The 24405-nt window shown below is 45.1% G+C and overlaps 2 protein-coding genes across 2 annotated transcripts in view; both read left to right on the top strand.

The window, feature by feature from the left end:
- LOC135388819 (solute carrier family 12 member 2-like) overlaps positions 1 to 5013 on the top strand; it is a 69389-nt gene extending 64376 nt beyond the window's left edge. Inside the window, exon 24 of the mRNA XM_064618644.1 lies at positions 2788 to 5013. Within this exon, the coding sequence (XP_064474714.1) occupies positions 2788 to 2923 (136 nt within the window). The 3' untranslated portion in view covers positions 2924 to 5013. The remainder of the gene's footprint in view (positions 1 to 2787) is intronic.
- A 1392-nt stretch (positions 5014 to 6405) lies between these two features.
- Positions 6406 to 24405, top strand: part of LOC135388816 (solute carrier family 12 member 2-like) — a 61672-nt gene continuing 43672 nt past the window's right edge. The window contains exon 1 of the mRNA XM_064618636.1: positions 6406 to 6860. Within this exon, the coding sequence (XP_064474706.1) occupies positions 6540 to 6860 (321 nt within the window). The 5' untranslated portion in view covers positions 6406 to 6539. The remainder of the gene's footprint in view (positions 6861 to 24405) is intronic.

The following is a 24405-nucleotide window of genomic DNA, read 5'->3' as shown; positions in this document are numbered from 1 at the left end:
TATTATTGTTAGGCGCCATGTGTGTTCCATCTTGTATTCTCTTGGGAAAAGCGTTGACGCCTCTAAAAAAATCAATAAGTTGTACGTCGCGAAACGCCAAAAACGAAACGCACAAATTCCATTTCGGCTGACTTTATGTTCTTTGAGATCGATAAGATTTTGCAGCGACTGCACGTTATCAATGCAGAAGGCTTTCAATAGGAAACGCCCCCGCCTTAATGTTGCATATGGCAAGAGCGGGAGTCTCTTTCATTCTAAGAGGTAATGGGCACAAGTCGCATAGAAGATTGACGTTTGTTCTGAGGACTGCTCCGGGGGGCACTACCGCACTGCACTGACGTTCCCAAGCAGCACATGTTGGCTCAACATTGTAACAATATTGGCAATACCGCTCTCATATTGTACCAATATTGGCAATACCGCTCCCCTATTGTACCAATATTGGCAATACAGGTCCAATATTGGCCTAGTCTTGGGGCAGTATTAGGCCAATATTGGGCCAACATGTCGTGCTACTTGGGTTGCCGCGCGCCAACGTAACGAACCCTGTACTGCGCGCCACCGCGTGCTACGCATATCGCAGGGGAAGCGTACAGGGTGGTCCAACATGCAGCTCGAAAAGTGCGTGGAAAATCCGCCGATTACCGCAAGGACCGCATTTTCCGGCGTATGAGACGCACCTCACAAAATTCGAAGAAATTAAAAGCAAAATGTCCGATGTGTAACGCGCACCATCGCGGCGAAAATACATACCGCCACTATTAGTGCACGGAAGCCATAAGGTCTATACGTCACAGTTAGTGTCCACAGTAATCAAAGCACGTGCGTCGAGTGTGACAACTTTTAATCCATCACGGACGCGACGTTTACATGACGTACTCCGTCACGTGACGTCACGTGACGTACTCCGTTATAATTATCACAGTTTTTTTTTTAAACTTCCGTGTTAGCGCCCAAATATGGCTATGAGCGGCGTACAGACGTGGACAGACGGAGAGAGGACAGCAGAAATCCAAGCAGCACAACATCTTGGCCCGATATTGAACCAATATTGGCAATGCCGACCCAGTATATAGGACAAAGATTTGACTATTATATGGGCCGGTATTGCCAATATCGGTCCGAGATGATGTGCTGCTTGGGAAGGAGTGGGGTACAGGGTGTTAGTATGCGTCCTGGGCCGACTTCAAGGGGAACTGTGCCGACATTCATTTGGAAAGTGAGGTGTCTCTAATGAGGAGTTTCACGTTGTAATGTAATGACGAATGAATACGTCGTAAAGACGAATTGTCCCATCTGCCAATGAAGATAACGTATGGATTTTTTTTTTTCAAGAATCGTCTCACTAGAAACCGTATTTTGTTTGTTCTGGAATAGCATTGTGAACGTATGTGAACATAACGGTGTTATTATAACCATCCCAGCGCTGCTCTATAGCTTCTGTTACGCACGCATTTGCAATCTGATCCATACTGCTCCGCTCGCACTTCTCGCGGTGACTGTGTAGCCTCTGTTTCGTAAAGGGTCGTTTTTCGAGCGTTGGCTGTAATTTGCGTGTTTGATCACGTTGATGCGCTGATTCTGTTCCTGTTACCTTGTATGGCGGTATTAGCGAAAGCTTCCGCTGCTACAGCACATGCGTATGATATGCGTCCCGGCAAGGTGTATCCCTATGAGTGACCATGACTGGCTGAAGAGAGCAAAGTCATGCAGGAAAGCTAGCGATTGAGGTTTCGTCCCTCTTCATTTGGTTCGATATAATAATAATGATAATAACTTATTCAATATATTCAGCACATTATCAAACAATAAAGGCCCACTTAAAGGCCAACCTCCATGAAGTGAATGTACAGCGAAACAGCCGCGAACCCCGCTCAGCGTCGGACGCCCTGCGCGAGACGTCAAAAATGTGAGCGTCCGCCGGCGATCTGCCCGATCTGTCCATGTATGGTATAGCCCATGCCAGATATTTTCGCCCCGCGTCCGCGGTTCCGGAAGCGTCAACTGCGGACGAACACGAGGATAACCAATCAAAGCGCTCTTCCGCTACGAATCTGCGCCAGCCACGCTGCCTTGTCGTCTGCAGGTGGTCGTCTGCCTTCGTGAAGCCTATAGTATCCTTGCTATGGAGTGCTGTCGTCTGCTTGCTGTCTCGCCTACTGCACCGCTAGAACGCCAGGCATTCTCTGCCAAGAAACATGTTTTCCTTTGGCAGTATTGAATATGCCTTTCGGTACATTACTGGGCTAACTTTTTTAGACATTTGTTGGATTTAGTTGCAAAATTTGTGACATTCAGTACATTTTTCGAGCAACTTATTTCACCAAGCTTTCACTTTGTACTGTGGCAACAGTGACATCAGAGCTAGTCTTCCGACGCCGTCCGCTAGTTCTTCGATCCATGGAGCTGGTGCCGACGAACAACTGGAGGCGGAATCTGCAAGCCAAAGAAAGGCTTGTGGGCAAGGCCTGACAGACAGTGAAGCCAGGATACATAATAATTTCTTTTTGCTACGGTGCCCAAAAACAACCGTAGGGACCTTCTGATTGGTGCACCCCAATACATAATTTAACGTAGACATCACGCAACATAAAAAAAAATAATACATTGATAGCACATATTAGACAAAAATGAACATAGTGGGTAACAACAAATATCAACTTTAGTTCATTATATCATTGCATGCAATGCAACTGCATATCAGTGTCAAACCACTCTCTCCCTCACCCATGTCTTCTGCGAACGTCACGTACCAGCCAACAAAAATTTCCTTTCTTTCTTTTTCAGGACACTTCCCATGCCCAGAAAAAGCACCGTCTCCGCACCCATGTACATGGCGTGGTTGGAAACCCTGACACGTGGAATGCCTCCCTTCCTTCTCATCCGAGGAAATCAAACGAGCGTCCTCACTTTCTACTCCTAAAAAGTCCCAGACCGAAATCGAACGCAACACGGTTTCAGGCGTGTTGCGTTCAATACGCTACCGGCGATAAATTCAGACGACGCGTCGTATATATACGTGCACTTAGCATTCACTCGTCACGCCTCATTTAGTATATACGCTCCCAGTGGATGCGGAATATTTTTAGTAAAAAGACATGCCGTTAGTTTATAATATAATTCACTATCCAGTAACTTACTGGATGCTGCTATTAACGTAGAACCTTGTGGTTGTCATACGAATCTTCAAGACGATGTGCCTCCGTAATATCTATTTCTATAGCGCTGTGCCCGTTTCTCATTCGTTATTATTATTTTTTTATGTGTGTGTGTCTTCCTAGAAGACAATTTGCTGGCATTTGTTTTACGGATGTGGGACCATTTTATAGGACCATGACAGAATGTGCTGTCGAGTTGCATTTAGTAAGGCTAAGATACACCATATCAATGTACAAGATCCCGCGATTGCTGGGATCATCGCCTTATTTTTCTTCTTCTTCTTTTTTTTTTTTTGACAATTACTATCGTTTAGTTTAGTGTATTTCTCTGTCCCGACATAAGTGTCCTATCACTCTCTGTGCCTTAGTACTGATCATAAATCATAATCTCACTTCGTTGTTCGAATCACTGTGCCCTTGTTTTGTGTGCTTCGTGTATCATCGCAGTGTGTAATTAATTGCTCGATCGGGGGGCTAATATGTGGCGCAAAAAATAAAAAAAAAAACAGAAAGAAAAAGAGAGAAAGCGTCAGTCTTAAATTTCGAGAACTTTCGCGTGTGCCGTATTTTTCCTATTTTCCTTTCGTTAAACATGCGACTATACTGGCTTTTTCATCACACTAACTTGAACTTACGGCAAGCTGCTGTTTTGTGCTAGCAACTGTTGTTTCATCTTGGTGATACTGTGAGACCTTTAATGTTCACGAGCCCATAACTTTCGCGATTTTTAGGGGAACCGGAAAATCTAAAAAAAGAAGTGACAGTTAGAAAACAATACTGCAATCGCGAACTCTGTTTTCACAGTTGATCGTGCCCGACTTTGTAGCACAAGCATGTAGTACAATGCCGCTTTTACTAAATGCGGTGCATGCAATCTGGGGGTTATCACGAAGCGATCTAGTAGAGCCACGAATTTTAGCATAGATAATTCGGGAAGTCCAGTGCTCGATTCGCGAATAGGGGTCCCGGACTGATTAAAAGGTTTTACAAACAAGGCGAAACAGAAAGGATGGATACGCTTTCGACGTCTTCTTGCACTGAAGGCCATTCTTTCCCATGACAGAGCATGCACCGTACACATTCCTAGTCTTCCATTTTAAGAAATTCGTTTAAAAAAGAAAAAGAAGAACCACAGCTAATAACAGTTTAGAAGTTGTTTGTTCGAATGCTGTGATCATTCAAGATCGCAAGGCTGAAACAGCAAGACTAATATATATATATATATATATAAAGTCAATGACTGAGTGCTGTTTGAATACTTCAAGTTTCTTTTTTTTTTTTTTTTCAGACATATCAGATCTGTTCAGTGTTGACTGTCTCAAACTAGTTCGCTGTTTGTACCTCTTCTGTAGCTTATCGCACTGTTTCTGCGTTCTATCTGTTATTACTTATATTTTTTTTAAATAATGCCGGCATTTGCTTATTTTGCTGGCCCGCGATTCCGCCACGGCAGCGTCACAACATGTGCTTCCACTTCATATGCCCGAGATGCTGGTTTGATAATCTCATTGACATCACCAAATCTTAGTTAAGTCGAATGATCTGTCCATTTGCTCGATGAAGACATTCATGTTTGTAGAATAATTCATTTAACGACTTAGCTGTTACCTCCTCATTGTAGTACAGGGATTCATATGCTTATGTACTTATTTTTGTGCAACGAAATGGACATCGAAATGCTTTGGTAGCAGGGGTACGGTTGTATTTTTTTTCCTACGGGAAAAAGTTTTGTATAGCGATGCTGTAGAAATGAAGTGTACATAGTTATTACGTGCCTTCCTTTGTATTTTTGTAGTGTAAATACTGGTTTGAAATGCAAAGAACGCATTTAGTAAACAAAATTTCATAAATTGTGCTTCATGTCTTGTATTTATCTGACTGTGCGCAGACTTGTACGTATCTTGAGTACGTACTCAAAATACAGTATTTTAAATACTTTTTCCGGTATTTTGGTACTCTACTCAATACTTTTTTGCGACAAGTATTTTTAACGTATTTAAAATACTTTTTTCGGTATTTGCTACTCAGTACTCAAAATACTTTCCTTCCTCGTGAAGCCATATCCAGCACGCTTCCCGCCATGCCGAGATTTTCAGCTCACTGGAATTTAACCCCCTTTTTCTTCGTTTTCTTTTTTTCGGGAATTCGCGAATCTGTCATTTATCCTCTTGTACAATAGGCTGGTCCCAAGCCTGGCCTTGCTTCTCAATAGCCAGCTTCGTCAGAAAACCGTTCCTATTCATATTGCCAGGTGAATCACCAGGGGATTAGGTACAAGATAATTCCGGCATTTATTTCCTTGGTCATCAAAGCAATAAACACGTGCCAGTGGTTGAAAGACCCGAACCGACATACAGGAGGGATTACGTAGTTTTGGGTCAGAACATATCAACAAAGTTTACTTGGGTTCACCAAAGTTCACCAAACATTACTTGACACCAAGACGTTGCAAATGAAAGATATGCATGGCTGATGAAGTTTATTCCTTTCATTTGTAAGGCCACGTTCAGAATACGCGTTTCACTTACTGCTAATACTAAAGTACTTTAAATAGTATCTTAAATACTTCTTAGAGTATTTAGTACTCTACTCAAATTACTTTCAGTTTTGAGTATTTTGTACTCTATTTTAAGTACTTTTTCCGTAGAGTATTTAGTATCTTATTTTAAATACTTTTGCGCAGTATTTTGTACAAGTCTTGTGGGCACATCCGTGCAACACGTTCTGACTCATTACTATTGCTGCGCGGTGCTGCGGGGTGTGAAACCCATTATCTACGTAGATGGCGGTGTTCCCTGCCGCCTTGTACCTGATTGATAAATCTCAACTGCCCGCTAGGAGTACGGGAGTGTACGACAATCTAGTGTTAAACAATAAGCTGGAAACGTGCACCTGCTTGCCCACTTGAACGTATCTGCGATCGGACAGTGTTAGCCTCTTTTGTTTTTAACTTATTAGCACTACTTCAGATCAGTGCAAGGTTCGATGAACTCGACAGCAAGACACTATCACACTGATCCCACGATAGGACGTAGAAATATTTCATTTAAGTTGCCGTATCATCTATACACTGACACTGGTGTCGGCTACAACGCCTTATCAAGTTTCAAAACTCAGGACTGGCGTCGTATCATTTTCCATCACAAAGTTCAGAGTGCGATAAGCTGAATGAACTCCGTCATTCTGTAGCAGACGACAAAATCGACCGTCGCGCCCCTTGGCTTCGATGTCCACCTAGCGGGAGCGCGGCGCGAATATTTTGCCGTCTGCTTCTTTCCGCGCGGCGGCCGTGTGGAGAGCTTCATAAAACCCCCGGTAGCGAGTCGGGACCCCCTGTTTTTTTTTGCTGCCGTGGACCCGGCTAACTGTTCGTCAGCCACCATGACGGAAAGAAGCAGGTCCCGTTTCCAAGTAGCGAAGGTGGATTACGTGAACGAAGCCCTCGCTACCGACGATGAAATCGCGAGTTCTGAGTCGCCGAACTGTGTTATTACGGGCGCGTCGATGTCTCCAACTGATCCTGCTAATTATACAACTGTGTATGATACCGCCAACGTTAAAAGTTTGCTTCAGTACACGCACGAAGCTTTGCCGAGGGTGGACCACTACAGAAATGTTATGTCAGTACATGGACATATCAGCAGGCCTACGTTGGACGAATTACACTACAGTGGAAGAGGCTCTACGGCCGGTTTAAGACAGGTTAGTTTTCACTCGTTTCACTCGTTACTCCTGTATACGCTGTTCCTTTTCCTTGTCGTCTGAATAACTGATCTTGTATGAGGAGGGATTTATTTCAAGCTTTCTAGAATCTCTCGGTTTCTTTCAGTGGAAATACACTGTAAGCGCGTCAATACACTATGCTCTGAGGTGTTCGCTTTCAGCGATCCGTTTTCACCGTTTCAACGAACTCGTGCGCGATAGCCTCTTTCTTAGCCAATTTGCGCTCTGAATATGTTTCCTTGTCACATATATCTTCGACGTGTTCTCCATGGGAGATTACACGTATATGCGCGGTACTCGTTTAGATTTCCCGCCCGGAGCTCCAAAGTGAGAACATGCACGGAGCAACAAGTGGCAAATTGTGTAGTATGTCTGTGTTCAAGATACGCGCACAAAGGTACACTTTACCTAAGGAACGGAAACGCGTCTGACGTTTGTTTGCGTTCGCGATTTCGTGGGAAGAAACTGCATACCTGGGGAATGCCTCTTCCACATTCCTCTGGCGTATAAGGGCACGTGTATGTCGCCATCCGCACTTCAGATATTGAGCCATTGTGGCGAACTTAATCACTTTATTACCATATATGATAGCTCCAAGGCAAAGTGCGTACACTAAGGTCTTCATTGTAGGCCAAGTTGGTGTCCGAGACGATAGCGGCTTGTGATACGTACTACTAGTTGCGTGTATAGAAGTGCTTACTTCCCGTGCATTGTACTCTCTCTTGTACATCAGTACAACTAATTTGCTCCTCTAATTCAACGCTCAGCACGAAGATTAATAAATAGTAAGACACCGGCGGGTCGCCCCAAAATTTTCGGGAACCAAAAGGGTATCGGCTTTCAAAATAAATCGTGCGCGAGATAAAATATCATTGGCCAGCAGCGGGGCGCGTCGAAGACATGACGCATCAATTTTATCTCCTTGCTTTTGATTATTTAGGTGTATTACGTACTGTTTCGCTTCTCTGGACTTCCCATTTAGCCTTATCGTGGGGGAAAGTGTTTTTGCAGGCGGGAAAAGATCGTTCTGCTCACGCAGTTGTGCTGTGTGTAAGTGTTATCGTTTGCGACGGGCACAGTGAAATTTGGTCATGGGTGTTCCTCAAGAATGGAAAAAAAAAGAAAAAAAAAGGACGGAATGGCATCAGGTCAATGTGGGCATTACGTAACGGATCCGGGATATTGCTACGCCAGAAAAGACCTGTTTCATATTTGACGGCTACGATGGCCGCGTCTTATTTGACACAGTGCTGCCTGCGTCCAGTAGAATGTGCTATGTAAAATCCATACGTTAGTCTTTCTGCCGCTTTCGTGCTGTATGTCTGTCTGTGGTTATCAAATAAATGTCGCGCTTTACACGAAAACTGTAAACATATGTATCTGCGAATGTACAAAGTTGCCCAAGACGAAGTACGGGGATTGTAATAAAGTTAAAATTGATAAAAATTCAATGACTCGCATTAAGAATGAAGCTAAATTATCCGTTGGAGAACGTATTATGCGTTAAAATTCCTTCTGCAAAAAATGTATCTTGGTCCAGTTTTTTTAGGATAAATTCTGAAAAAAAATAAAAAAATGCTAAAGCCTGGGGCTTACGTAGTTTAGCAGCAGCAGAAATTTTGTTACGATATTTATTTTTGCTACATTTCTTTTTCGACGTGTAACATGCACGTCTGTTGTTACATCTTAATTAAATGTGCCCTAATAATGTTAAAGGTGCCCCGACAGCTAACAAAATGGGGTAATAGGCTATTGAACAACAACAGCAACTTTATTGTGAGATGATGAATAGGGAGATTCATCGCCAGCGGTGGATACTGTACCCGATTGCTGATGGTGATGCGGGGAATGAAATAATGAGCCCCTTCACGATAACGATCGAAGTCCTATGGTGTCTAAAAATGTTAAGAGCTTTGAGGGCAAAGCGTTGGTGGGCTGGATGTGGCCAGGGACCAAGCAATTTTTGTGAGAGAGAGAGAGGGGCGAGAGTCCAGCTCGTTAAGGGATCTGGGGCGTACAGTTCGGGAAGGTGTTAGCAATGGAGAAGAATGTGCTCTAGATCTTCTACAGCACTGCGGTGACAACATTTGGGAGAGTCAACTTGTCTCGAGCGGTAGCGCCACTGCACCGTAAAAGCCACATCGAGGCGCATTCGATGAACTAATGCGTCAGATCTGACGAGAGGTATGTCGAGGCATGCGGAAAACGAGCGTTGGATCAACTCTGCTCAGCATTGGCTATTGAAGGTGTACAGGAGAGCCGTCTTTCACAATTTACCGCAACAAGTCTGGAAGCTTATAAAATTCACGACACGATTTCTGAGCACTCCACGCACCACCGACGAAAGCCTTCGGCGTCTGCCGTTCCCGCGGCATCTTCTAAGAAGAAATACCGCTCTTTATACCCTTTGATGTCGAATAAAAACCTACCCTATACCCACTTCCGTCCCTCGAGCTACCAGTCAACTTTGCGTCCATCCTTAATTAAGCCTCATGTGATATTTCTCGACACCCCGCCATCAATGCAGTTTGGGGCACGAGGGAATATTCCCATCTAATTACACAATCCTCGCTGTCGAGCAGAGCTTTACAACAAGAGTTTCACGTCGCCGGTCAAGTGTGCTTCCTGCTTAACGTAAGAGCAGTTCGGGACGGGCAATGTTGAAACACATGCTAAACTGGAGGGGACTCTCGCTAAGTGCATGCTCTGTTTCCCTGTATACACGCAGGGAATGCATTTACCGTGTGTTTCTCGGTCAGGCGCGCTGCCGTACGTGGGGGATATTGTGCACCATTCTTATGTCAAATTAGCTTGCTCCAGGACGTACGATGTTGTTTATCGATGTTTACTACGCAGTGATGTAATGTAAGAGGAGGCTACAAGACTGGCTGGAACTTGTGCGCCTCTTTCTGCATCGTACGCGCTTAAAAAAAAAGGGGGGGTGCTGTAACTCCTCTTTTGGGGAGTACACCCTTGGAGTGTACAATTACTTTCCATTACCCTGGTTAAGGAGTCTCCTCACTCCCTTCATAGCTATGAAGGGGGTGAGGAGGGAGTGATATATGTGGCAAGGGTGTTCACCCCGAAAAGGTATCACAACCAGTGACGGGCAAAGTACCTCAAAACTGTACTTAAAGCAAAGTACCAGGTACTTAGCATCTGTTGTACTTTAAGTACCATGCCACAAATGTACTTCAAGTACAGTACAAAGTCATTGGCAAAGTACTTTGAAGTACTCATCAAGTGCATTATAAATTTAGATTGTATCGCTGGACGTTTTAGCGCTTGGTAGCGATAAAAGGTGAGGTAATTATGTTTCGACTGTTACCTTTAAAAAGCTTTTAGCAAGCATGTTTGCCGAGTGCTAGTTAGAAAACACGGATAGTTTACAGCCGATTCATTAACATGAACTGAAAGAAATCCTTTTGCGACCAAGTTTTGCGTTTGTATTGCCAATTGAGTACTTGAAAGAAAAGTACCGAAGAAAAGTGCTTAAAATACAGTACAAAGTACAGAAATCTAAATGTACTTTAAGTAAAGTACAAGCACTGAGAAATGTACTTAAAGTAGTACTTGAGTACTTGGTACTTCAAGTACTTCCCATCACTGATCACAACACACTCTTCTTAAAGTGTATTAGAAGATTGGACACCATAATAAGGATAGTGCACGTGGAATGTCATGCAGAAAATAGCTTTGAATTGTAATACTTTGGACTGGCTAAAGCTGCAGGGGAACTCCTCTTACGCCTTAATTTCTTTTCTCATGTTTATATCAGCTTACGACTGATAAGATAACCCTTCAGTACAGGTCGTAGCTATATTCCCCCGAAGTCATGAACAGACGACGACGGGTTACCCGAGGTCTGGACTTTTTAATATCTATAGACGAGTGATGATGGGAATGTGGCTAGAAGAGATTGTGAACAGAGACTGTTCATCTCTGCCGGTCTCTGTTCGAAATATCGTTCTTTTCTCTTCCTGATGGTTTTGCTTCGATCTAACCGAATGTAAAAACGACGGTAAAACCTGAGACACGGAACAGAAAAAAGACAACACAACACAACACGTTCTCAGGTTTTATCGTCGTTTTTACAATGTACCAGCTCGCCTGCACCCTTGCACTTCTACCACTAACCGAATGTGTACGTCATGGAGCCCGAACATAGCGCGGAATGCGTGGCGGCTAACCGTTACAACCAAAACGAGGTACCTCAACATAAGAGCATAGTCTTTGTTTCGAATCTTTCAGCACCCATCACTCACGTGAGTCTTATCACCACCGTTTGTTTTGTTATCACCATATTGCGACATAAGTAGCTGCTTCAAGAACAGTCATATTGTCCTTACCGTCCAGGAATTTACCAAGAAACACTTTGCCCATTCTCGCTTTACCGGTATATCTTGATATTATCCGTGAAGCATTGTTTGACGTTGTTTTTTCCCACTGCGAAGAATTTCGCGTGCATTCTGATCACCTTGCCCGTCGCTTTCCGTTGCACATTGGCTATTCGCAGCCCTTGCCGTGATCTGTTACTTGATGCGTGCGGTCGCAGCGTCAGAGGATGAGGTGCAGAACGGTCTTGTGTGCACGCTATTGTTTGTGGCTGACGAGTTTTCTTTTTTTTTTTCTTTTTAGTCGCCTGGCTTGTGCGAGCCACCGAGTAATTGCGGGTAAAACAATATAGGTATCGAAACATCGTCGCATTCCGTTAATCAGAGCTGGAAAGTATCGAAATTGGTTACGTATGCAGATCGGAACGGTTTCAAAGCGTGATTTTATTTGTAGCAATGCAATATCTGTTCTGAGGTGGCTGCGCTGGCAAAAAATGTTGTTGCCACTGGTATTGGCGAGGAGAACGACCTATCAGTGATGAAAATGGGTGGCGCTGCGGGCGCTTCGAATAGTGTGGATGGCGCCTTAGATCTGCATGGCGTTCGAAGCGATTGTGGAAAAATTGTCCGTTGTTGCTGTGTTCCGCATGATAGAAAGCCGTTCTGAGGCTGGAACAAGGAAGGACGGACACAACAAAGCATCAAATTACCGTATTTTCCGGTGTATAACAGCCACGCCTAAAAACGGGCTGAATTTGAAAAATGTTCGATGTATAACGCGCACCGCAATGGTGCTACAAGCTTCTCTACTGTTACAAGCTTCTCTACTGCCACCAGTATACACAATAAACCAAAGCGGTGCATCATATATGCACATGCTATATTTGAAACACATTTAGTCAAATCCGTTAAACTCCGATGCAACAACGTCGCTGTCATAGTATTCTTCAGCGTCCTCTCTGCTATCCGTTTCGCGTCCCTTCTCAATCACGCCATTCTTCTGAAATGAATTCAAGATTATTGACTGCTGATTAACCGTTTATGAATTCCAGTGTCCTTTCGCCGGTTTTGTCAACTGACCCTAAGAGATATGGAAGAAAGCCACAGCACACCCTGGAAGTGGCTAGAATTTGTACGCCACCGACCTGAAAAGGAACTCCGCAGGAAAATATTCCCCTGTATAACGCGCACCGTTAGGTAACGCGGAGGACCTCTTCAAAGCACTTTTTTATTGTATAACGCGCGCGTTATACACCCGAAAATACGGTACCTCAAAACATTAAATATAGAGAGATGGAAGACGTCGAAAAAACCCAATCGTGTATACAGTGAATCCTCGTTAATATGACCCCCGATAATCTGACATACGCGCTTTACGACCGTACTCCTGGGGAACGATGCAGTGAAACCTCTGCAAATCCCCCCCCCCCCCCCCGTTAATATGACAATTCCGCATTATGGCCAAAATTTTCGGGAACGACCAGCGTCATAATAACGAGAGTTCATTGTATATCGACGGGGCGTTCCATTAGTGCGATACATATTGCACTGAAGTTCTGAACCCGGAATCAGCTTTCATGCCTTTCCGTAGGAGAAGAAACGACGAAAAGTTCGCTATAGGATATGCCTACGAGATACGCGATGATGTGTAACGAACACTGTACAAAAGAACGTTTCAGGACAAGGAGGCAACACAGATACAGCCCGACGAAATTTTCAGGTCATCTGGTGTTACTTAGTTGTTACTACTATTAGCACGATGGAAAGTAACTGTTCTGAGGCTGAAACACAGACGAACACAACACAAGCCTCAAGGAGAGATCGGCAGTCCAGAGATGCGTGGTTCGAACCCCGCCGATGTCTGGCTTTTTCGACGACTGCCATATTTCAGTTGTTACTCTCAGGTTTACACTCGATGCATGCTTGTGACACAAACAATCCCTGCGTGCAACCCAGTTCTTTATCTAGAACCCCAAGCACGGAGGGCTTTTTCAAAACGTGTCTTCCCACTTCGCCTAATGCTTTTTAGCGGATTATCTTGCAATCCCTTAGGGAATTCACCAAGCTCCAGCTCAAGGTGGTCCCATTTGACCTAATGTATGTCGCAGACAGTCCCACTTCGCCTACTGATCCGTGTCACGTGATGAAAGAAGGCTGTCCACTAGCGTGCTGCCAAAAGTCACTTTCGCATCTTCACATAACTTTACAACCTCGTTGGTTTTATTCTAGCCTAGCATTGCGTTAAATGCATTTTTTAATACTTCCCGAAAAGTAAATGAGAAATTTGTTATTCTTTGTCGGGAAGTCAAAGTTAATTACGCATCTCCACATAACAACTTTATCCCTTCGCTAGTTCTATCCAAGCGTGCTGCCAAAAGTCACTTTAGGCGTTATATTTCGTATCTGTGTGCTAAACCAATGAGGTCTGTCACAGATCACATGCGCAGGGACAACGTCACGGCCATCTGGTTTGTCACAGCGTACCATTCGTCATGCCTTCGTGTTCCCTCCGCTTTATTCACGAGTGGAGTTTTCTTTCTTTCTTTATTATATTTTTTTAAGTGAGCAAAAGTCTGCCTCTAATTTTTTTCATTCCAAGTCGAATTCCCTGAGCCTGAGTAAATTCGAGTAAAATCGAATTCTCTGAGTAGAGTAACTAAATAAGCTACGCTTCAGAGTATCGACACTGAGTTCCAAGAGCGAGCATGCGCCATCTTGTTGCCGCGCCACGCTGCCCACGCGCACAGCGCATCTTAGCGCACGATGCCATCTATCGTGCGCGGGTGAAATGCTCCTTTCGTTTACAAGCAGCAGTTGACGGCCTTGAGCTCACCTTGACATCTTCTTGACGCTTTGTTGGACAACATATGGATTATCACACAACAATCACACTCGCTTATCTATCCCACAGGGAGCATTATGTTAGCCGTCTTTGATCCTCAACTGGGGATGGTACCGGTGTGGAGCGGAAACAAGATGGCGCTCCTGCTCTCCCTTGGACCTCAGTGTCGATACTCTGAAGCGAAGCTCATTTAGTGACTCTAGGGGGGGGGGGGGGGTTGTTGAGGGTGTAGTTGGTTCAGGTAAACCACTGGTGCATAGCAAGTCGCCGCAAAGCACCAAGCGCGTGATATAATTTATCGTATTGATGGGGCATGACCCATCATGACCTCCTTTTTATGTTCGTGTTATCTAAGTAGCCCCGCGATGGATGAATTACTCAGTGTAGTCAGCCTGCACTGTTTGGGATAAGGATCATTCGGGACACGCGGACACCAGCGTCCGTACGTACTTCACCGGTACTAGTCAAGTGGGGCTAACTAAATAAGGGGTACTGAGGAGCCAGGACGTTTGGATAACATACGCAGAACACTGCACTCTATACGATCGATAATATGACCTTCCGCAAGAAGTTGCTGTTCCCAACGTGCTTCATTATAGTGAGCAATGAAAGGGACATTGGAAGTAAACCGCAAAGTGAGCAACAAAATTTTAAATTCTTCGACAGCGTGGAACGTTCCACGAATTCCTGAGGCGATTAGTCGATGGATTTTGCGAGGCAGTCACAAGGCTCGGCGCGTTCTTTTACTTAATCGTTCGGACTTTACGTACCGAATGAATGCACTATAAAGGCTTTGAGGAATGCCCTGAGAGGAGGAATAACCACGGTCACCGCCATTCACGCACGCAAAGTACCTATAGCAAACAAACGCTACTATGTCACAATTTCGTGCCGTCAAAAGGACGCGTTATACCTGCTTACGACAAAGTAGCAATTCGTAGGTGCACTGATATAGAGTATTACCTCTCACAGAGTGTTCATTTTCTGTTACCGTGTTGGTATCAAAGACCACAACGCAGAGGGAACGCACCGAACGTAAAGCACGTAATGCGAATTGCCCGCGCCAATCCACACTGCTGACGGTTTCCGCTAAACGCCGCGTGGTGGCGGTATGATAGGTTCTCCTCGCGAATAGCGGTTTTGGAATATGTATGCCTCACAGAAGAATGTTTTTATGCAATTTCAAGAGGGGGGGAGTTCGGAGAGCCAAGAAGTAATCAAGAGCAAGGGAGACTTTGGCACCAGTACGTTAGTTTTAAGAACATTAGTAATAAAAACTTAAAGGGACTGTTAGCTATGCAATCCTATCCTGTAGTGTTAGCAAATACGATACAAATGTAGTCACGATTTGAGCGAATGCTCCTTGAGGATCTGTAATGAATTACAATTTTCTGGTTCACTGCAAACTTGTACCAAGCATACTATACGTATTTGTATATAGATATGCTTTGTGTTGGTTAACTTTTATATGTAGTTTTGCGTACGAGAAGTGACACACATGCACAATTAAGAGTAAATTAGCGAATGATTAGCAGCGATAACTGCCTGATTACCGCTCTTAAAATGGACACATGGTTCGCTGGTGGGATTAACCCGAATCGTCAGAGACTTTACTGACGCGGGAATACGCAATTAGTTCTGCGCGTGGCTGTAATTATCAGCGCGTGCTTTCCAAATTATGTACTGCGTTTGAGGCTATTCGGGAATATCAATCAGGATATGTCTCAATTTGTTCGCTGTTGGGAATGACTGATTAGGAATAGGCTGCCGATGTCAGTTTAGAAGTGTCGTTGGATGCGTTAAATTCTTTGATGCCGCTTAAAGAGGTTACGACATTTCATCAGAGGCAAGTCGGAATAACATAAAGCACTGTTCTGAACCTGCATTCCGATTAAGTTTTACGCACTCTAAGAAACAGGAGTAACTCGAGAAGCAGCAGCTTGTGGTCCCCTAAATTGCAATTACTCCCCATTCTTGTCCCCTGACCCCAAAATTATTTACCAGCACTACAAGTAGTCCCTAATAGTCCCGCGCATTTAGTCCGCAAAAAGAATAATGGTTGTAGCAGCGGGTCTTGGAGCACAGCACGGGCCTAATTTTCAGGCCCGCGCCCGGCCGGGGCTCAGCCCGTACCCGATTGTTTCAATGCTCGGGCCAGATCCCAGCCCGCCTCTACTCTACTATATGTTCTCGAGGCCCACAAAGGCGTATTTAGATTTACTAAAGAGCACAGCGCAGCGAGGAAAAGGACGCAGTTAAGTGGTGGAGACTGAGGAGGTACACTCGAACGGATCGGCTGTTTCTCTGCCGGCAAGCCGCTCTGTGCTTGCCTGTTTGAGAAGGCAGCGGCGCGTGGGCGATATGTATGTACCTTGCGGTTCCAGACAGATCTCCACTCTAATGCGCATGCACCGGTGTTAGTTTCCCTTACTCGAACTCTCACGCGAACGAAATATGGCAGAACGGCTAACCTAACTGATCCTCGTGCCGGACTCTCACAGCCACACCAATCGTGCCCAAATGTGTGCGAGTGCACGTGTGAAATCTAGACCCATTACACGAAATAAGCATGATCACACATACAGCTTTGTCAGATGAGAGTACCATGAGATCCCATACCCTATGGAAAATAATGTGACATGAAAATTCAGCTGTCCAGTCTCGCGAAATATGTTCGCGTACATGCCGGACCATGGCCGGCGTTGTCAAGCCCTTACCCGGCCCAGGCCCGCATAAAAAAACGCAAAGCCCGGCCCGGCCTGCGGGCCGGGCTCGGGCTTTCGGGTAAGCCCGGGCCCGTGCAGTGCTCTAGCCGGGTCTTGTACCCAAGAGGAATAAAAATACTCCAATTTTTCTTGGAATGCAGCAAAGAGGATAATAGGCTCTACAAAATCGGCACCACGAATACCGAAACACATCACGGCGAGTGAAGGACCGCGTGAGAGATCACGTGCTTACAAGAACCAATAGGTGTGTCGGAGGCTTTCGCTCCTCCGACGTCAGAGCTCGACGCCGAAGTGTGCTCTGGGGTACACTGTAATGTGTGCATCATGTAATCAACATCTATCAGTGTGTCAGAACCCCAATAAAATAGTCACGCAGGATCCAGGTTCGAATCCCGCAGTCTTTAAAACTGAATTTCGCCTGCTGTATGTCCGCAAGCGGATAAATGCATTCGCTCGTTGCTGGATACTCCAAGGTCGTGCTGTAGACTGGGAGGTGGTGGGGTCGAATCCTCCACCGGCTGTGCTGTCCGAGGTCTTCCCTGCGGTTTCCCGGAACACTTTCCCGACGGACGTCGGCACAGTTCCCCTTCAAGTCTGAGCAGGACGCATACTTACCCCCCTGTCCCCCACTCATTCCTAAATGTCCTTTCTCCATCTGTCCACGTCTGTCACCGCAGATCATAGTCACAGGCGCGGCACTAACACGCAAAAGAAAAAAGAGAGAAAAGAAAAAGAGCTTCACCGCATAACACAGTCCATACCATCATCCCGAACTACATCTTTGTCTCCCATGATTTGTTGAAAACGAGAGGCGTTCGCTTTTTTTTTTTTTTTTGCTGATGTAGCTGTTAACGGGAAGGTCTCTGGGAAATCGCTGTGGCTGTATCACAAAACCCTCGGTTTCGGTTTCCATTTCGATGATGCAAAACAAGTTAAAATGTTCTAAAGATAATAAAAGCAGTTTTGACATTACTCAGAGATGGGTACGTTGTCCCAGAAAGTGTCCCGATTTTTCAAGAGTTTCCTTCCCACTTTAGTCCCAAGTTTTGTAATATTTTTGTCCCGCTAGTCCCAGCTCTACACACCACCACTCACTTGACAGATCACGAGGCAGTACTCGTCACTCTAACGTAGTTGTGCATATATCAGCAATAGAAGTGTCCACATCCACACACACCAGCTACCGCTGAAATTCGCCTTACGCAATCGTAACAGTCCTGTAATTTTCTCACACGTACGCAGAACGTCACACGTCGCACGTCACGTCGCTTAAACGTCACACAAAGGCGTGTGCCCGGCGTTTTCCACACTGGTGCGATACTATTCTGTGCAGTGGTTGGCCTTCGCCGTGTTATGTGGTGAAGTCGTGTTTTCAGGCTGTGGTGTGCTCTCAGCGGTCAGCTCTGACGCAAATATTGGGAGAATGGTCACATCCTGTGACGTCACATTGTTCATCACAAAGCCATGGTAAGCCATGGTATAGGCGTTTTCCGGAACGTCTCTTTGGAAGCTTCGCTGTGTGTGGCCCGTTTCGCGCGTGCGCCGTCAACGCTGATAGTTCCGTCGTCATCCAAATTTTTGGCATCCTATGTATGACTGACAGCCGGACGGGCATTCAGATGCACGTCTATTTCACGGCACAGATGTTTCGACTTCCGCCTTACTTGCATCCCGTGGAATTCCAAAGTCAACACTGTTCGCTCTAAAAAAAGAACTAGAGAAAGCAAATTGGGGAGTAATTACAGTTTCGCTAGCTTGAGGTTGCAATTGCTCTCCATTTTACACCCTTGACTTTACACCTCTGCTCTGCAGGTAGGCACTAAACTTGGCAAATGGTTCCTCGAATGCAAAAATCTACGTAAATATCTGCTCTTTGTGAATTTGATGGAACCAGACTATGTAAGGAAGCAATTTTCTGCCCTCAGACTAAGAAACAGTCGTCGGTTCTCGCTTTGCGAATTTTCCACTATGCATGTCACAGTACCTTATATTACCCGGCATAACACGGCTCACGGTTTAATTCGAAGTATGTTAATCCATGCACATCAATTATGTGCATATAGGATTGTGAGCACGAAGCGTTAACTGCAGACGCCACTTTTGACATTCATTTACACCCACGCATTCAGACCCTGAAACGACTAAATTTACTGATTTGTCACCCTTAGAGTGCAAAGACTATTTTCATGTGGCTGTTTTTTTTTTTTTTTGTTGGGAGGATGGTTCAAATATAAATGAGGATTTCTGTCAACTTTCTTTACACGCAAGATCGGAATCTTTTCCCTGCGACGTTTCACTAGAGACACCTTTGAATGTAATGCACTCTGGAGTGCTTTTTCCTTCTGGGGTACTTTTTATAGTTCCAGTCTAATGTACTTGTGCTTGTATGATCTCGTCATTATTGTATTTCTTTTTTTTTTTCTTTTAAAAGTATCTTCGGTGATCCAACTGAAATCTGACGGCGCAAAGGCATGGCTGTGTGCTGGACAATGCGCTCAACATCCTACTTTAGTTGACGTACAGTTACGGTACACTTTTTAATCAATCGATCAATCAATAAATATTCTATGTCAGTTTTCAGTTACAATGTCTGAACTGGCCTAAGAAAGCAGCAATTTAGACGCTTGACAAGGGCGAAATTTTATGTGAAACTTATCGCGCAGTTACGAAGAAACTTTCCCAATCTCCTTCTGTCAGTTGAAATGAACTCGTATACCAATTTTTGGCCATTCTGCGTTGCAGCACTAACAGAGTGCCATTCCGGAGTATCTCCGAAAATGAAATCTTTCTGCTCGCAGTCGTCCATAGGTGTAATCAACGCGGGTAACAAAGCATGACACAATACCGATGGGCTTGAACGACTGTGCTGAAATCTGAGGCATTCCTTAGGCGCGCATTCCCTACGCATTAATCACTCCTGGAAGGGAGTCCCTGGTATTGGCTGGTTGCTGTTGTGTTGTTACTTTTACCTTGACTGTCGAGTCGAATTTCGCCACAGCCATAACAGGGATCTGCATTATGGTAATGCGTTGTTCGCATCACTGCAGCACGCATCTGTATGGCAGGGAAGCCATTTCAACGGCAGCTGTGTTAAGGAATGAGACACATAGGCTTAGGGAGCTGCATCGGCTAATGCTCGTTGCTTATGCAATTCAGCCTGGGCTATGGAGGGTGCTTGTCCTGATGGTTCAGTGGGCGAACTTTCTTTGGCGAGATCAACGTGTAAACCAAGTTGTGTCACGCTCTTTCCCCATCTCGCGGCAACCTTTTCTTTCGCGTGTCACAGCGAATGTACGATTGGTTTGTAGAAAGAGCGCCGCCTGGGACTTTTCTCTGTGGTCTATTGTGCGAACGGCAATTCTTTTCACAGCAAGGTATAAAACCAGGCATTTACTGTTAATGCGCTGATTGCTAACTCATCTAACTCAACATTGTGAAAGACATGAACACGGAAGCAGCTACAACATTATCGCTGATCCTATGGTGCTTTCGTGCATAGAAGAGAGACACAGAAAAAGCCATCTGGTTGCTGCACATCGGGGGTTGGGGGTGGGGACAAATGATTGTATTTATCTTGGAACTCCTCAATAAACTTGCCCTTAATTCAATGCAAATTCGTCTGTAGCGCTGACGTCCCCTGCGTGTTCTTGTCCTCTACGCTGCATATTCAGTACAGTCAAACTCCTTTATAGCGAACACCTTTTTAACGAAAATACCACTACAGCAAATTTTTTTTGCGGTCCCGCTGGAGCCCTATAGGTCCAATAATGGACATCCTTTTTAACGAAAATACCTTTACTGCGAATTTTTTTTTGCTGTCCCCTGAGTTTCGTTGTAAACGAGTTTGACTGTACCTGTTTACTTACCTCCGATGTAAGATGTAACTTACTTCGCAGTGTGACCGAATAATTAGTTTGTTCATGTGCTTTTGCTCATTTCCTGTGTCGATAGCTGGAGATTGCTTACTCGCGTTGAAATCAGTGAGACGATTCTCCCATCATATAACTTGTCGAGTAGGTCCTCGCTACATTCAAACGTTGTTGCGAACCGACACCCTAAAATTATTAACTAGCCAAATCACGTTCGTTCGTGTTTGTTCAAGCTCCCCTATTAGTATACCTGCATAGCAAATATTCCAACCACACTGCCATAAAACGGTCGTCGGAGCATTATCCTTTGCACTGCTGTTCCCGGGAAGAGTTTTTCCCTACAATTCCTTTGAAGTGAATTTCGTCGCTTGAATTGGAATCCTTCGCAGGCCAAACAGAATAAATTTCCCTTATTCCCCTGCATACTGTAGTCTGTACAGAGAAGTAAGAAAATAAATCGAATCAGGGAAGTGGTCTTTGACAGCATTGAACAAACTTTGATTCCCCTGGCGCTAGAATTCTTTTAATCCCTCGTGAATATGTGTGTTCCTTTGAAGTAAACCTTTCTTGCTAGATATCGATATTACATTTTGGCGAGACTCCTTCGACGAGTGATTTTTTTTTGTTGACATTTCGGTTCATGACACAGTATAATCATGAGCAATCGTTCGTTCCAATTATTTTCAAGAACTAACGAATGTAAACGAGCTTCTTAGACAGTAGCGTATTAGAATTTAATATCTTCCAATTTGTTTGAACCTGGGAACTGTGTAAATGAAATAGAGCTTTACTTCTTTGAATTCCTCCCGTATCAGGGGTCTATCTCTTTTTTTAATCGTTGTTGTGCTGTTTTTATTGTATTTGTATCGTTCTATTCGCTTGTCACCGCTGCCCGTTCATCTGAAAGCCTCTCCTGCTTGGGCCAGATCGAGATGTGTCCCACAGCACATGCGAATAAATACACATAATTACCTATGAAATTATCACGTGATGCGTAAGGGGAGACCCGCGTTCACTTCAGTGGCTCGTGAAACACGTGCACTTTAGGCAAAGTGTAGAAATGTACGGCGCATTAGTCGCTGCAACTGACACTCTAAACAACAAAACGATGAATAAACTAATGAAATAAATTTTGGAATACGTTTACAGAAAGATGGAACGCGGCTATCGGCGCTTGCATTCGAATATGGAGAGTGACGTTTACACAAACAGTATTTTTTTACACATTTCAACGTGTAAAAGAGGTGTTTCTGTAAATAACGACTTTCTTGTTCCGCACGCTCAACTGAAGGATGTGTTAACAGTGTTCAAAAATGTGTTCGAAATACATCCCCTTGAAATTGTGTTTCCTGTATAGTATGCGTTTTGGAATGGTTGAGTTTGGATGTAACGAAAATGGTCGTTTGCGTAGAATGCACTATTTAGGAGGGTGTCTTACGAAACACCATTTTGTATGGTTTGAAGTTTGCACCGCAACGGTAGGTGTCATGAAAGGACAAAGTATTCGAACCGGAAATGTGTACAAACAATCTACTGTGTGGTTACCGGTGCAGCAAGAGGACATTATGTACGCTAAGTCAACATATATATAGTTCTGCCTCTGGGAGCTAATAAACGTATCTGATCTTATAAGCATATATTATACCTTACGTGCAGCCAAAGAGCTTCGGCTTCTTCTCTTCCCCCTACGTATCTGATCGCAGTGCGTTAAACCAACCCATCTCTCGGTTGCTGAGCCCACGGTTCGCTAACCCGTCTACCTTCCTCTTTGAGTTCAATGCACCGCGACGGGGTAGTGTACGGTTTACGCCGTTCGATTGCCTCGGTCGAAGGGAAACGCGCTCCTCTTCAAAGGCCTACCGTTATATTTATGTTTTTGGGTAGTACTAATAAACACGCAAGTGTTTCTACAAGCGTACGGGTGCTGTGTGGTTACTTTAGTACCATTTTTTTTGGAGTGCGATATTCTCTGACAGCTACGAATAATGGCATTATCGATCCGCGTTGTAATTAGTCGTAGCTAATTGTACGGAATAGGGGATTAATAATTAAGGAGGCAGCTTGCGTTCTTCAATGCACACTACACGGGGTGTTTGAGAAAAAGCTTATGCACAGCCAGCAATGATGGATGTTAGTCCGGAGCAATTGTCAGGTCGCCCGCTTTGAAAAGTTAGCGCCATTGGCTTACGACTTCCGATCAGCTACACGCTGATCTTATCACGAGTTGCAGTGAATGTGAACGGACCAAATTACGTGTGCCTATCAACCACCCATTCACGGAAAAGGCATTGCAGAAGCTAGAAAGTATTACAGAATTTCATTTCGAAACAATTTCAAAACAAGTTCTCTCCCATTGAACGGTGGCAGTTGAGGGAAAGCCACCAGCAATAGGATTCGAACCCGCACCCTCCGATTGCCGGTCGGGGTTGCTACTAATCGTCGGCGCAAGGCAGCATGGGAACTTTGAGGGACACTGCTTTGTCGTCTGCTTCGGTTATCGTTTATCACGGCTGACGCTGCTGCTGCTGCGCACACCGGGAATATTGTTGTTCTTCTACCTCCGCCTCTGGACGCCTCGTAATGCTTTAAGGCGCTCAAGTTCCCATGAGCCCTTGCGTTCCGCAGGTGGCGCTACCCTGGAGGCCTACGGTAGAGCATCGAACGCGCGGATAAACAGGGATAAGAGTGCAGCGCTCTTTATCAATTCAGTCCCCTCCTGTGCGTCTCCATTCGGGATACCAGTAAAAACTGAATTACGCATACTGGGATACTACTTCAATAGTCGGGGAATCGCAGTATCATCGTGGATGCGCATTCACCAGCGTAGCATTCCCGTGCTCCGTGAATTGAAGGGTCTGGTTCTTCCACTTACTTGTAAGGCCCGGCTAGCGGCGTCGTGGTTCTTAAGCAAGTATTGGTACCATGGTACCATATCGCTTCCGCCACGCCAGATCTTTCTTACTGTGACCCGTATTGCTTTTCAGTTCGTATGGGGTAACAGTGTGGAATGGGTGTCGCGCGCGCGTCTGTACCAGTCGCGTGAGGTTGGTGGCTTGCGAGTGCCACATGTAAAAGTGAAGTGCCTTGCTTTAGGTATAAAGGCAATTTTTGATGCCCTGAGTGAGCCTAACCATCCCGCACACGACCTTTTGCACTACTTTCTTGGCCCGGAGATTCGTTTCTTTTGTTCCTTTCAGCAGAATAGGCCGCGCTCAGAGTTTACTGCTCCCCACTTAAAAGAGTACGTGTCATCAGTCCGTCGCCTCCGCGAGAGCCACGTGGACGCTGATCTTTCTACATGGTCAGTGAGGCGGTTCTATGTGTCCCTGCTGGGCTTACTTCCGGCACCCACGGGTGTACCGGAGCTATCTGTGCCGCGTCAGATCGCGTGGCGCTACGCTACTGCAGGATGGTTGGACTCTCGTCGTGCAAGTTTGCAGTGGAGACTTGCGCACGATGTCCTGCCGCTCAGGGATCGTTTGCATCGTTATGGTCTCACCTCGCCTCGATGTCCTTTCTGTTCTAGCCATGAAACTGCGCAGCACGCTTTTCATGAGTGTCTCGTTCCCGACGTTTTGTGGCACAGAGTTGAGGAGCTGTATGGGGTTCCACGGATTCGCTGGGGCACCATTCAAACGCTCCTTCAACCCCCCTTTCCAATCCGGGATAGACGACAGTTCATTCTCTTAGCCGTAGAGATAAATTACCAAGTGTGGATTGCGCGCTGCATAGCAGTACACGGCGGTCGCGCTC

The sequence above is a fragment of the Ornithodoros turicata genome, chromosome 3, assembly GCF_037126465.1.
Source record: "Ornithodoros turicata isolate Travis chromosome 3, ASM3712646v1, whole genome shotgun sequence".
Taxonomy (NCBI): domain Eukaryota; kingdom Metazoa; phylum Arthropoda; class Arachnida; order Ixodida; family Argasidae; genus Ornithodoros; species Ornithodoros turicata.
This window is presented reverse-complemented; position numbering and strand designations above follow the sequence as displayed.